The following is a 15,386-nucleotide window of genomic DNA, read 5'->3' as shown; positions in this document are numbered from 1 at the left end:
TAATTGTTTGAATATAAACATGAGATGCACTATAATATTTTGTTTGGTTTGTTTTTTTTGGTCATTGCTCTTATAAAGTTTTCATTATAAAAAAACTTGTTGCAATGTTTTTTCTAATAAAAAAAATTAAATTATATTTGTTAGGATTTTATAAAAAATATTATAAGACATAAACTTATTTGAAAAAAAAAAATAAAGACATAATTTATCAATAATAGTAGCTTGTTTGAGGACGTGTGAATATTCCTTGAAAAGGAAGGAGAAGGTAAATGTGCAGCGTGCAATCTTGACATGACAACAAACAAATTAGCTAGGGAGCGTTGTTAGGTGAAGCATTAAATTATGAGGCTGAAAACCAATATCGGTCCCTCTATTTCGAGATTTGCTAAAATTAAACCTTCGATATTATTTTAGCCCAAATTGAATTCTTTTTTAAGAGATTTTGTGAAGTCTCCGCATGTATAAATAAGATTAAAAATCATTAACCTTGAGGGGTAGCTTAACTGATTAGATATTGGATTTGCTCCTTAATAATCACGAATTCAAGCCTTTTTAGGTCACATGATTGTCAATTTCAGGATTTATCAGATTAATCGAGGTACGTATAAATTGATCCAAACACTCATATTAATAAAAAAAAAAATTAAAAATCATTAAGAAACGCAAGATAGTTCTAAATCAATTGAGACTATCAATAATATTTTTTGTGATAAAAAAGTGTTAATTAGATATATTATAATAGAAAATGAAATATGACTTATAAATCAAAACTAATTTTCTTCATAACTAATAACATAGTACAATTTTTCCAGAAAAATACCATCTAATAATATAATAGAATTTCTGTTTAAAAAGCATCAACCTCAGCTCACATATTGTAAAGGGATCAGATTGACTAAATGGAAATAATAGAGTGACCAATTGTAATAGAAGAATTAGTCCAAAAGTGAAGGACTGCGTTAGAAGGGGAGATGGATCACGAGATTCCAATCCTCCATGCCCCAACGTACCTACCACCTCAAACAAGAACATTGAGAGCGGTAGCTCAAAATATTTAATAAGAGGCTTAAAAATTGCATGCTCCCACACTTCTCCTTCACAGCTCTCCTTGCATTCCTCTCTCTCAGCAAGCCCTACTACTTACTACGCAGGCCTAGCGATCAGTAAGTTCATTCTATCTGTGTATCTTGTTTGTAGGATATTCTTCCATCTTGAGCCCATGATCATGGGGTTCAGGCACTGCTCCTGGGTAGAAAGAAATGATTTATGTGTAAAGATTTGTGTTGTTCTTAAGAAATGATTGATTATTTGCTTTCCGATAACCCTTTTGCAAGATTTGATAGTTTTTTTGTGTGGAAAATGTTGCAGTGGGCACGGAAATGGTTAACGTTGATGAGATCCCTTTCCCTCCACAGATTGCAATTACAACGAAGCCATTATCTCTGCTTGGTCATGGTATAACTTTTGATGTTGCTTTCTCTTTTCTTTTATTTAATTCTCAAAATTGGATGGATAATCCTCGCTTAGATTTATTTCATTATTACAAACATTATCTAGCCGTTTCGAAAATAAATCTTCTCCAATCATTAGCCTCTTCTTCGTCAAGCTAATGGAGAGTGATCAGAATGTTCCCGCCTAATAAGAAACTTGCCATAAGAACACACACAGGTCTTAGCTGAGTGACCTGTGCTTCTTCTTTACCCGTACATAAATTCGACAAGGATTCTGTATTTCCTAGAATATTTAAAACATTTAGCGGTGGAGGTGGGTTTTTCTGGGATGGATCTGTAGCTGTAGCTGGTTCTGTATTAATTTGGATATTGGTTGGAACAGGAATTACCGACATCGAAATACACTTTCTCCAAATTAAGTTCACTGCAATTGGAGTTTACTTGGAGCCTGAAATCGTGGGCCACTTGCAACAATGGAAGGGGAAACCTGGAAACGAGCTAGCAGAAAATGATGATTTCTTTGAAGCCCTGATTGCCGGTAATAATTAATTAAGATAACAGCAGATTATATGGTTTTGCAATTGCAGTCACTATTAATCTCCATGCCAGGACAGGACAGGACATGACTTCTGACTATTTCTCCGAGGAACATGGTATATTATCTGTGCTAACATCTCTTCTCCTTTGGTAACTTAAATTCCAGCTCCCGTTGAGAAATTCCTGAGGGTCGTGGTGATCAAGGAGATCAAAGGCTCCCAATATGGAGTGCAGCTAGAGAGCGTGGTAAGGGACCGATTAGCAGAGGCTGACAAATACGAGGAGGAGGAGGAGGAAGCCCTGGAGAAGATCGTTGAATTCTTCCAGTCAAAGTACATGAAGAAAAACTCCATAATCACATTTTATTTTCCATCAACATCACCTACAGCTGAGGTAAGAGCTTAGAGGCCATTGGACCACTAGCTTGCTATCTGTCGACTGTTGCATGCTAAATGACATTGATTTCTGGCTACGATAACGTCTTTCCATCGCAGATTGGATTTGCCACGGAAGGGAAGGAAGAGTCGAAAATCAAGGTGGAGAACGCAAATGTTGTGGAGATGATCAAGAAATGGTACATGGGTGGAAGCAGAGGGGTTTCAGCTACAACCATATCCTCCCTTGCTAACACCATTTCGACAGAGCTGGCTAAATGAAAATGGGCCTGCGATCATGGGCGTTGTTGTTTATCTATGTTTGTGCTTTCTTGTGTTTGAATCTTTTGTCAAATATGCTAAGGAGTGAGGCTGCTTGCTCTACCCTTTTTGGGCCAATAAAAATTTGAGTATTACTTTGAGCCTTTTATAAATCCTCGCCTATGAGCTCAACGAACGGGCTATAAAACAATAGCCGCACCGAAGCATCATGTTGTCGGAATGTTTTTGTTCATTCGCAAGTGAGATTGTTTATGGCCAAGGATCCAAATCCAATGTGTGTGTCTATATATATAAACTAAAAAGGATTTGACATGTGTTTTTATTTAGAGCGTGTTTGGCAGTGTGGTAGCGGTTGCTTTTTAAATAGCTTTTCGTGCCGAAATACATGCAAATGATGTTTTTTTATTTTTTAAAAATCATTTTTTGATATCAGCACATCAAAACGATCCAAAAAGTACAACCGTAACTCAATTTTAGCAAAAAAAAATAAATTTTGAATTTTGTCAAAACACCGGTTTGGCAGCAATGCCAAACGGGCTCTTAATGTGGTTGGAATTGTTTTTAAAGATTTTTTTTTTTTACTGAAATGTATTAAAATAATATTTTATTATTATTTTTTAAAAATTATTTTTAAAATTAACGTATCAAAACGATTGAAAACACACATAAAAATTAAAATTTTAACTAAAAAAAATTAAATTTTTTTTTAAAACACAGTTTATAACTTCCCAAACAGTCAGCATGATATCTTTACCCTCCAATCTAAAAAAAACAAATGGGTCTCTATTCAAGGGTAAATGGTTTTTTTCACAAGACTTAACACAATTCACCAGGTTATAATAGGATGTCGATTTTTTTCAACACAGTTAAATGACATCATTGCCTATATATATAAAACGAAATAGGTTAGAAGGGGTTTCTAAATCATTTCCTTTTTAAAATAGTCAAATGACTTCAAAATTAAAACAGGATTCCAAGAGTATTTTGATATTTTTATAATGGTTATTTCATTATAATTTATTTTAAAAAAAAAAATTGTTGCAAGCGCCAACAAGTTGATGCTGCTCATGCTTTTTGAAAGACACATGCAGTGTCCTACAATGGTAAAAAAGTTTAATTATTGTGTAGTGTGAAGAATCTAATGGTAGCGCAGATAATAAGATGACACATGTAATCAAATTCATAAAGATTCAACGACACTAAGGTTTTTCTCCTTCTCTTTTTTTCCCTCACCTCACCATGAAATCCATGATGGGCTAGTAAAAAATCAAAGTTTTCACCTCATTTATTTTTTCTTTCAATTGTGGTCCTCATTGTTTTTATTGGTCTTTATTTGTTTTTAATTTATTTTGATTGGTTTTTTTTTTTCAATTTTATTCTTTACCAATTAGTTTTATTTTATTTTTATATTAAATATGATCCTGAATATTTTAAATGTTATATTTTTTATCCTTTCAATTTTGTCCCTCAATATTTTATTTCATTCAATTTTTTATTCAATTTTAATCCTCGTTCTTTGTATTGTTATTTTTTAATCTTTTCTTAATTTATTTTATAATTTAGTCTCTCCTTATTTTCTTTCAATTTAAGTTACTGCCCTTGAGCTTTTTGATTTTTTTTGCTTTTTTTTTTTCTATGGGGTCATCACGGATCATAGGTTAGGCAAATTAACTCAGGTTGACTTGAATTTATTTATTTATTCATTTATTCAACTTTGGCTTTTTTTTTTTGAGTCCTTTTATAAAAATTATGATATTTTTATCTTAGTCTCATATCAAAGCTAGCAAGTTAGTAGAGTGAACTTGAGTTGACTTAAGCTTTTTTCTTTGATATTTTTTTTTTAATTTTAGCTTTTAATATTAGATTATTAGGCCTTGAACTTTTTAATTTTTTTGGCTTTCCTTTGTGCGAGGGCATCTCGATCTCATATCCTAGGTTGCACGTTAGACAAGTTAACTAGTGTTGATTATGGTTTTTGTTATGTCTTTATTTATTTATTTAACTTTGATTCTTTTTTTTGGGTTTGTTTTTTTTTTTTTAATAACTTTTTATCCTACTCTTATATTGTAGGTGGCGCGTTAGTAGAGTGAACCTAGGTGGATGCTAGTTTTTTTCTTTGATTTTTTTTTTAATTTCAACATTTGATATTAGATTATTAAACTTTAAGTTTTGTGATTTTTCTTTTTTTTTATGTGAGAGTATCCTGACTTTATATCTAGAGTCATGTGTTAGTCAAATTAACATGCATTGACTCAAATTATAATCTTTTAGTTATTTTTGGAAAAAATTAACCTAACCTGTAACAGATTGCGTGAAAAAAAATCTAGTTTTAATACATAAAATCACATGATTCTGCAGCCAATTTCGTTGTTGAAACAGAAGGCAAGAGCAACATTTGTAATTAATTGTTTTTTTATTTGTTTTTGTTTGATCTGGCTGTGAAAACAACTATTAACAATCAAGTATACGTGAATTCATACGTAAATTTAGTGGATACCTTAAAGTCTATCTCAAGGGACAGACAGTGATTACAGGTTCCTCGCATTTTGTCTCTTCATCACTTGGCTTGTGATGTTAGTCTTCAAAATTCTGATTCTTGATGGCTTTATTATAACGACTAATGCCCACCAAATTGCAGATGACGGCGGTCAAATATTTGAGCCTGAAGCATGTGTTGGAATATAATCGAAGCTGTATTTTTTAAAAGAATTAAACTTTTTTATTCAAAATTATTTTAATATTAAAAATAATTTTTAAAAAATAAAAAATATTATTTTAATTTATTTTTAAATAAAAAAAATACTTTAACCTATAAATATTTTGTCCTGACTATGTGTATATATTGGTACGTATGTAGTGTCTCTATACAACTTAGTACTAGTGGTGGAAGTACTATGTTAGTGGACTTGTTGTTGACAAGGTCTACAGAACATGATTTTAATTCTTTTCCGGCTAATAAAAAACAAGGATTCTTCATTTGTAATCCTTCAAATCAAGAAAAAAACACCTTGAGGATGGATATGGATGAATTAAGATGCAAAAGGAGTGGTCCAAGGATGAAATGATGCTCAACATGAACTCTTTTTTTTTATTATTATTAATATGGGTGTCCGGGTTAGCTTGCGCGTACCTCGACTAATCCCACGAGCCCTGAAGTTAATGACCATGTAAGCCTCTAGTGGTCATTATATGAGTAACCTAGAATTTAAACCTGAAACCACACAAAAAAAACAAACCTCTTAGTTCCAAGTTTTTTATCACTATGTCACCATCTCGATAGTTTGCTCAACATAAACTCTTAATCATCCTACAGCTATCCTCATTAGGCACTTGGATAATAACAGCTTGCAATAGTGCATGAATGAAATTTATGATTGTGGAAACATGGTAGACCCACCAAAGTTGAAAAAATTAAAAGGTGGAGAGAGAAGATATCAAACGAGTTTGAAATCCCATTCCTTTAGCACAAAATCATGATTCCTTCTCTTCCATAAATATATTCAAATGTCCATCAAATCAAATCAAAATATAAATATTATTGATTTTTTAAAGTATTTTTTATTTAAAATATATTAAAATAATATTTATTTATTATTTTAAAAAGTTTATTTTTAATATTAGCACAAAAAATGATCTGAAAATACAAAAAATATTAATTTAAAGAAAAAACAACTTACAAAGTTTTTTGAAATACAAAAATAAATATACCTTTAGTTTATATATATATATATATATATATAGTGCTAGCTTGGAAAACTATTCATGGCTTTCTGTTTTTTTTTTCTTTTCAATGTGGGCAACCATGCTCACGTGTTAAAGAAAGGGAAATAGTCATACGGAGAGCAAAGGGCATAAGGAAAGTGGAGGCCAGAATAGTATCCAGCGATGACTTTCTAGATAACAGCGAAGACATTAAGTTTTTTTTAATTAATATATTTTTGATATTTTTAAATTATTTTAATATATTAATTTTAAAAAATAATTTTTTTAAAAAAAAATATTATTTACATATTTTTTTTAATAAAAAATATTTTAAAAACCAATTATAATCACACTTCAAATATTTTTTTTAATATTTTTAAATCATTTTAAAATTTTTGTTTTAAAAAACTTTTGACTTGTAACTTGGTCTCTTCAATTTTTTGCACACAGAAATTATTCCGGTACTTAAGAAGTCCGTCCGGTGAGTACGATTTGAACTATAGAGACACTGGTATTATAAATGAATTTTTTTATTATTATGAAGACTTTTAATAAGAAACTGAAAAGAAAATGGGTATATTTAATATAATAAATTATAAAAAATATATAAAATAATAAATCATAAAAATAATTGTTAACATTAATAAATACTAAAATAAAAAAAATATTAATATTGTTTTGTAATTTTTGTAAGAAGAAAATATACATGCACATAAAATATTTGACGTTGTTTAATGGAGAGTTTTTTGGTTTTTTTTTAATATAAATATATAAAAATAAAAAAAAGATATTCATAAGAAAGGCCATGGTTTAAATTTTAAGAAAAAAAATATTTTTTTTAGTTTAAATTCTCTATTCATGTATTTTTTTTATATAAAAAAACATATGTTTTATATTTAGTAGTAATGGCTTATTGAATAAAAAACTAGAAAAATTAAAATAAATATTTAAGAAAATTATGATGATTTAAATTAAGGAGGAAAAAAATGTTCCTCTTTAAACAAAACTTCTTTTTCTTATTAATGATTTTTTTTTTACAAAAACATATCTTTTTTATTAGAAACATCATGTTACAAATAAAACTTTCATAATTTAAAAAGTAATTTTTAATTAAAAAAAATCATGAATCCATGAATTTTATCCGGTGTATAAAAAATATAAGAATTGTAAATTTGAAAAAAAAAAAGATATAAAAAATTCACAATAAAAAATAATAAAATAAGTAATTTATTCATATTTAATATTCATGAACAAAATTTTAAAAAAAGTTTTGCATATTAGAATCACATATAATTATTTAAAAAGTAATTATTAATATTACTATAAAAAAACTATAATATTATTTGAAGATTATTAATATTACTATAAAAAAACTATAATATTATGGAATAATTGAGTAATTATTTAAATATTATATTAATAAGTATATTTAAATATAATTTATTGCAAAAAGATATCAAATAAAACAAATTAAGACATGTTGTCTCTCTTTTTTATATTTTTTAATGGAACAGATAAAATGTTGTTTGTCTGTAATATTTCTTTGGCATTAGAGGTACGTGGCTTTGATTACCGGAATATTAGGGTCTGTATTTTTGTACTCCAATAACCAAAATTCAAACCTTTTTTAACCAAAAAATATGAAGAAAAGTATTATATTGATCTCTAAGAGTATGTTTGGCATTGCGGTAGCTGTTGTGGTTGTGGTTTAAAAAAAATTATTTTATAAAAAGTACTTTTAGTTGAGTTTGGTTTGAAAAAATAGATATTTGGTTAAAACTGTGGTTGAAATTGAAGTTGAAGAAAAAGTAGTTTAATGTGTTTGGCTAAAAATGATTTTAAAATTGAGGTTAGAAAATAATTTTAAAAATATATATTAGTACTTATGATTTTTAATTTAAATATTGTAGATTTAACTATTACTATTTTATCATGAAATAAATCATACTTTATATAAAAATATTTTTTATTATTCCATAAAATCATTTATAATTTCATTACATACGAAATACATCAAACAAAAACTATATTTTTTATAATATTTTTAGCATGTAATAAAATTAGATAAAATATTATCAGGTATAAATTTCACTCTAAACTAATTTATTTTTTTTAAAATGTTAAAAAAATAACACACTAAAAAAAATAACACACACTTAAAAAAAAAAAAAAAGAAGAAGAAGAAGAAGAAGGACGCATGCAAGTGAACAATGTAAGAGAAGTGCACTGTTCACTGGTTTTTGAGTGAACAGTGCAGTTCTCCTGCACTGTTCACATGAACAGTATACAATATATATGTTCATGTTAATTGCACTGTACAGTAAAAAAAAAGCATGAAATTGCTGCTTTTCGTTTCCTGCGTTAAAAACGCAAAATTTAAGTGGGGCCCAGTGAACAATAAAGTGCTTTTTTCTTTAACCAAACGGCTGCGTGCTGCGTTTTCCATGAAACGCAGTCGCAGCCGCAGAGCCAAACGGGCTCTAAAACTCTATTACTAACCACAAAACATATTTTATTGGGACAAAAAACTTAAAATTAAATAAAATCAAATCTTAAAAATTATCAAACCTTGATCTATTTTTCTTTTTAAATCATTAAAAATAGAAACAAACTCTGTTGAGTTTATTTTTAAAGACGGATCATAAACATTAAAATTGTAGTTATTATTGGCTAGAATTTGGTCAATCAAGAGCTTTCTCTTTCTTTCAATTTTTTTTGATGAATTTTGTTTTCTTTTAATAATAATCAGAGATTAAAATGTAAAATAAATAAAGTTTCTTAACTAAAATATATAAGTTTAAAAGAATAAGGATCAAATATGAAAAATATAAAACTTGAAGGATCAAATTGAACCTTTTCATGTCTTTTTGAAAATTGTAAAGGTAAAAAGGTTATTTTTTATGCTAAACTTGGTCCTTGATCTTTCAATCTTTTTAGTAATTAACTAATTTTTTTTTAAAAAATTTCATCTTTAATTTAATGTCAAAATATTATATAACATATGGAGTGCCCGAGAACATGCAAATTAAAATAGATCACAACACATAAAATTATATTAATATAATCTTAAAGGATGGAATTAAAATAAAATAAAGTTCAATAACCGAAATGTAAAAACATTCAAGGACCTAAAAGAAAAATATTAGCTATGAACAATGGTGTGAACAACTTAATGTTAGGGGATGAACAATAGATGCACAGTAAAAATGCCATGTCATTTAGTTAGATTGTGTAATAAAGAACTAAAAACTTACTAGCAGAGAATCGTGTGGGGACTTACTAGTTCAATAGCTATTAAATTTGTGTTTAGATGCTTTTGCCATCTTATTCTCATCTGCTTTCAGGTTTGACAAAAGTAATGTGGTTTTAAATTCTATTTCAATTTTTTTTTTGTTTGTCTTAATTTGATATTTTTAAATGTTTTTTTTAATAATTTTGATATTTTTAAATAAAAAAATTTAAAGATATCAATTTGATGTTTTTTTAAGGAAAAATAACTTTTAAAAAACACTAATGCTAAAGGGTACCTAAAACAAATATTACCTCAAATTTTATATGTTGAAAAGTATACAATGAAATTGACTCTTGAGTTTGTAATGGTTTGATGCAGCATATATCAAAATAAAAGTAACTAAAAGTTCACAAATCCTAAAATTATTGCTAAATTACAAAGAAAATTCAAATTTAATAAACTTTGTGTATCAATAATTCAAGATCAAGTACATACTAAGACATTGCAAATACATAAATTTGAATTATGTTTTACATGTTATATTATATTTAGCACTATTGTATATGAAATTTTCTTAAACGAGTACACCATTGCACTACTTTAACTTGTCACCATAAATAATCCAAATTAGATTGCCAAGTGTTTGATTCGGCTACTATCCATTTGTATTAAACTCCATTGTCTTAAAAGTTATATTCCACTTATCCTTATGTCAAGTCCAAATTTAAAGGTATAAACTCAATAAATCAATTTTCATAAAGATAATTTCTCCTTATAATTAATCTGTAATATAATTTAAATAATAAATTAAAAATTTGTAATTGATCTAGATCTTTTAAAGTAATGGTGATAGTAAAATTAAAGTGGATCAAGACATATTATTAGTACTCAAACTATTTATCTATTTTTGTTAAAGGACTTCATCATGTGTTGTTTTTGGTTAGCTATCATTTATTTTTATCATCAGCAGTCCTTCTTCTGGTTCTGTCTCTTTAGATTGTTCTATTTAAATCTTAATCTTTTTAGTAGCCAACTTAACCTGGTGTTTCATGATGTAGAGCTGTAACTCAACTACTTTTCATTGAGTCTTTCCATTATAGCTTATGTATTTATAAACTTGGTATTTTGCCTTTTTAACTCTTACTATGAATAGTGTTTTTAGTAGTGTGGTAGTTGTTGCTTTTTAAATAACTTTTCGTGCCGAAATGCATGTCAATGATGTTTTTTTATTTTTTTAAAATCATTTTTAATATCAGCACATCAAAACGATCCAAAACATACAAATCATATTAAATTTTAACAAAAAAAAATAATTTTATGGGAACACGGTTTCAACCGCGTTCCCAAACGGTTTCTATATCTTCCAATTCCACATGGGCTCTCAATTTAGTCTCATTCCAATGCTTAAACTTATTTTTATAATTCTTTTTTTGGGCATTTCTTTTTTACTCAGCTTCCTCTTCAACTATTCTCCTAGCTTTTTCTTAACCTTTAATTCCTTTTCAGCTTGATCTCTTACAACTCTACTTTTTGAAAGCCTTTGTTGCCTTTTTCAAGCTCCAATTCAGCTTGTAGCTGCTTTATCTTCTCCATCGGCTCTTCATCACTTTTATTCTCTTTCTCTAGAACCCCATGACATGTCTTTCTAACAAAGTTACAACTTCGTGCTCTCTTACAAATGAGTCACTGATTGACCTATTGTTTCTCCATTCAAAGTATTGATCACTAACTTTGGGGATTTTTCTACCTTTTTCTTGTCTTATAAGGAATTGTGTCTTCTAATCCTGCCTAAATCTTTCTATTATTACTAGAGAGGTAATTTCCTTCAGATTTCTAGAGAATTGAGCAAGTTCAAAAGTCATCAAGACACACTATAAGTACCTAAATTGTCACCAACAGGGGCGTGGCTCAAGTGGTGAAGGGGGCAACTCTCCTTCCTTTGAACCCAGGTTCGAATCCCGGTGGAAGTGGGGCTGGAGAGTTTGCTCTCTTCCTATTTCTCTTGGGTCCTCCCTGTGCGGTATCCCTGTCACCCCCGCGGTGCCTTACCTGCTCACTAGGGCTTGCAGGATGTTCAGTGGGCCGTGGGATTAGTCGTGGTGCGCGTAAGCTGGCCCGGACACCCACGTTATCAAAAAAAAAAAAAAAAAAAAAGTACCTAAATTGTCTTGACACCAAAGTTAGGACATATCTTATGTATCTTATTGCTCCAATTAAAAGTACCTATGGATTTTACCTATAGCAAACAAAATAGGCCTCCATACCCGTCTAAACGGTCTTCCAATTAAAATTGTTTTGTGGTAAATCTTAGAACTTCTTGACCCAATTTCACTTAGTATATTATGTGCCACTTAATTGCTTTAAACTCCTTGAGTGATTTTTGATCATGCCACCAAAATGACCTAAACACCAAAGTCTTAGCTTCTATGTGGCTCATCATCCAAATATAAATTAGTTAAATACAACACCTCATGAAACTTGTTATAGTCTTTCTATAGTAATTCATAGATAAATAGTTTTTGTTAGAATTATGGCCAATGGGTTGATGATGTCCCTTTCAAACTTAAAAAAAAAAAAAAAAAGTTCATAGCTTTTAAACTTACTTTTCAAACTAAAATTTTAGCCTAATTTAATAGTCAAATTAAAAATAAAAAAACTTGTTTAACCATTGTGTAGTACTTCTTAAACTTAGACCCATACATCTACTTTGCAAACATAATTGCAATCACAGAACAAATTAACTCTAAATTGTTATGCATTCAGAACGAACTATAACCAATGTGATTAATATTTAAATACCACGCACTTGAGGTCTTGGCCCAGCGGTTGAAGGGGCTTGTTCTCTTCCTCTGCATTCTAGGTTCAAACCTCACCGTGCACGCTTATCACCCCCGCGGTGCCTTACATGCTTATTGAGTTTGCAGGATGTTCAGTGAGCTGTGAGATTAGTCGTGGTGCGTGCAAGCTGACCCGGACACCCACGTAAATAAATATATATATATATATATATATATATATATATATATATATATATATATATATATATATATATATATATATATATATATATATATAAACATCACAAGGAACGAATTTAATTTATACTCCTGTAGAAAGGTATGTATTCACCGTGGATGCTAAAAGCAAGTCATTTGCCTTAAAACTACACGTTTCTTGACTGAGTACTGCTCCCTCTAATTTGTTCAGATGAACTAGATGTTCTTTTCCACGTCCAATCTTATATTCCAAGAAATCAATTTGTGTTGCTGCACAAATCAATCCCCATCTAGATTATCTAGTGGCTAGGAAATGCCCACCTGAGCTCTTAACTTTTTGGAGGAGCTGCAAGCAGCATGCTCAACAGAGCCACTTCGGAGAGAAATTTGTTAAATTGGATTGCAAAAAGTATGGTGCATTTACTATTACAAGGCCTTTCAACGCATACCAAGTGGCAAACCTCCTAGGATCATTTTCTTATCTGCTAATAAAGCCTGTACAAAAAAAGTATTGCCTCAGAAACCTCCACGTAGCTCATTACTTGAAGTTTCAGACAAGATATCTACATCACTAAGCATAATTACACAAACAAACTGAACATCTCAAAAATTAAACAATAGAGAAACTGAGACCCTTTTCTTGCTTGTTCTTGATTTGGCGTTGAATCACTTTCAAAGCAGGATCAACCAGCTTCGTGATCTCCAGCAACAGGAACATCATGTCCCGGATGTCTAATCCCAACTTCAATTTCTGTGGCATCAGAACTTGCTGGTTGCTCAAGTAGTGACTGCCGGCAAGTTGGACAGGAGGAGTGTGATACCAACCATGTGTCTATGCACCTAACATGAAATCCATGGTTACATTTGGGCAAAACTCGTACTTTCTCACCACCTATGAACTCACCAAGGCAAATTGCACAATCTGTAGCGATTAAATGTATCCCTGCCACCCCGTATATAATCACCGGGATTCGTCGCAATGCGCTCTTTTTGAGGCCCGTTGCTGCCATATGTGCTGCAGTCTGATCAGGAGTCTCAAAAGTAAACCTCCTGCTACAGCGTATGGCGCATCGTACTATAGAATTTAGTCCAAGAGCACAAATTAATGCACAAAGCAAAGCTGCCAAGATGATCACCATGTTGGTATCAAAATTGGCCTCACTGTTGTATATGTTGCGTGTCCTGCTTCCATTTGCTGCAGATTGGGTGCTTGATTCTGTCTCCAGGAGTAGCCGGTGTGGACGATGATGTAGAGCAAACATAGCTATTATCATGACTCAATCCAACAACACTTCAGAAGTACACCAATACCCTCTTAGCAGAACTGAAATTTCTTTAGACCTTCTGTGAGTTTATTATGCAAATAGACTGGAGATTTCATGGCTCCAGTGCTTCCTAGCATCAAATCGAACCACGAAGGAGACTGAAAGTAGGGAGTTCATTTCACTCGTATATAGAACAAGGCCTTCAATTGTGTTTGGTCCTGGAGTTCTTCGCACAGAGGAATTTAAAGGCTAGTTCATATGGCTTCTGATGCTTCAAGAGCAGGAGGTGAAAGCTAAACAATAAGTTATGGGGTTTGCGGTTTCTTTTTTTGGTTCTTGTTGATCTGCTTTCAACCAAAAAGAGAGAGATGAGTCTTTTGAGTTATGGCAATGTCTGTCAAGATTCCAACTAGATAAAAGACATCACAAAAACCATCTTCTTGATAATTTAAACAAGAAAATCAGGGGAATTGAATAGCTTTCTTGAGCCCTATTTCACCAATATAAAGCTAATCTTCTGGCTTCCAAAGGCACAAATCCTCCTGTAAGTTAATCCAAGGATGACAGCATGGATAAAGAGAACTATGATCTTGGCTTACCTTAACTTGGGCAGATAATACTCTGCAGCAGCAGCAGCAGCAGGAAAGATGAGATTTTTCCTGCTTCTAATTAACTGTGAGAGAATTGATTTGTTTGGTGATAGAAAGAGATCAGGGCTGGCTTAATATTTTGTGAGGATTATTATACGGAAGCTATTAAAGCGCCTGGGAGCCCACTATTCGGATGTGACCATGGAAACTGGACTACAGGTGGGAGAGAAGATACCTACTGGAAGAAAGATATTAGTGTTAGGTTTCTTTTCACTTCATTATTACTGAGAGAATGACACACAGAAGGCTAAATTATAGAATCATGGGGAGGAAGAAAAAAGAAAGCAGATTTTTAAGGGCAAAAAAAAAAAAGAAAAAGAAGAAAAAACTAGGGTACCTGATCCCACATAAGCACAATTAGTTGCTTAAGATTATGCTTATTCTCGAGCACCAAATCTTTCACCCACTCATCCACTCTACCTTTAATTGAAAGGGGAAGTAAATTCCTTGGCTCATTTGTCATAGCCAATGCCTCTCTTTGGATCCCTATATTTTTAGATGATGACAACACCTTGGAACAGCTTTCGAAAACATATAATTATTATTATATTATAAATATACTAAAATCCTAAAACCTTTTATAATTTGAACCCAAAAATAAAAAAAAATTGAGATTTTTTTATGTAGCTTTCAACCTTTTTTTTAATTTTACTTTTTAACATTAGATTTATCATGTAGTAGACTTTATAATTTATTTGATTTCATTTATATGAAGTTATCCCGGTCTTATAACCTGGATCACGAGTTTTATGGGTTAATCGTGTTGACTTGTTTTTTTTTTTTAAAAAAATTGTTTTTTTCTCAACTTTATCTTTCAACACTAGGTTAATTGAAAATTAAAATTCATGATCATAATTATTTCTTGATTTGTTTTCTATGGGGTTATTATGGTCTTAA

The 15,386-nt window shown here is 30.5% G+C and overlaps 2 protein-coding genes across 3 annotated transcripts; one reads left to right on the top strand and one right to left on the bottom strand.

Annotated features, from left to right (window-relative positions):
* The first annotated feature begins 978 nt into the window (after positions 1–978).
* LOC118034701 (chalcone isomerase-like protein 2) lies at positions 979–2,796 on the top strand. The gene is made up of 5 exons (XM_035040045.2): positions 979–1,163; positions 1,369–1,455; positions 1,834–1,989; positions 2,155–2,381; positions 2,483–2,796. Coding segments are annotated over exons 1-5 (633 nt in total). The 5' UTR covers positions 979–1,162; the 3' UTR covers positions 2,645–2,796.
* Positions 2,797–13,026: 10,230 nt separating this feature from the next.
* On the bottom strand, positions 13,027–14,936 carry LOC118034700 (RING-H2 finger protein ATL74). 2 transcript variants are annotated; one of them, XM_073406531.1, is made up of 2 exons: positions 14,827–14,936; positions 13,027–14,667 (listed from the first exon to the last, which is right to left on the bottom strand). In XM_073406531.1, exon 2 carries the CDS (start codon positions 13,846–13,848, stop codon positions 13,258–13,260), a length of 591 nt encoding a protein of 196 aa, XP_073262632.1. In that variant the 5' UTR covers positions 13,849–14,667; positions 14,827–14,936; the 3' UTR covers positions 13,027–13,257. The 2 variants fall into 2 exon arrangements, with proteins under 2 accessions (XP_073262632.1, XP_073262633.1); XM_073406532.1 differs by lacking the exon at positions 14,827–14,936 and having other exon boundaries at positions 13,027–14,183; positions 14,439–14,702.
* Between the last annotated feature and the right edge of the window lie 450 nt (positions 14,937–15,386).

This window comes from Populus alba, chromosome 19, assembly GCF_005239225.2.
Source record: "Populus alba chromosome 19, ASM523922v2, whole genome shotgun sequence".
Classification (NCBI taxonomy): domain Eukaryota; kingdom Viridiplantae; phylum Streptophyta; class Magnoliopsida; order Malpighiales; family Salicaceae; genus Populus; species Populus alba.
The sequence above is the reverse complement of the archived record's forward strand: the minus strand, read 5'-3'. Positions and strand labels throughout refer to the sequence as shown.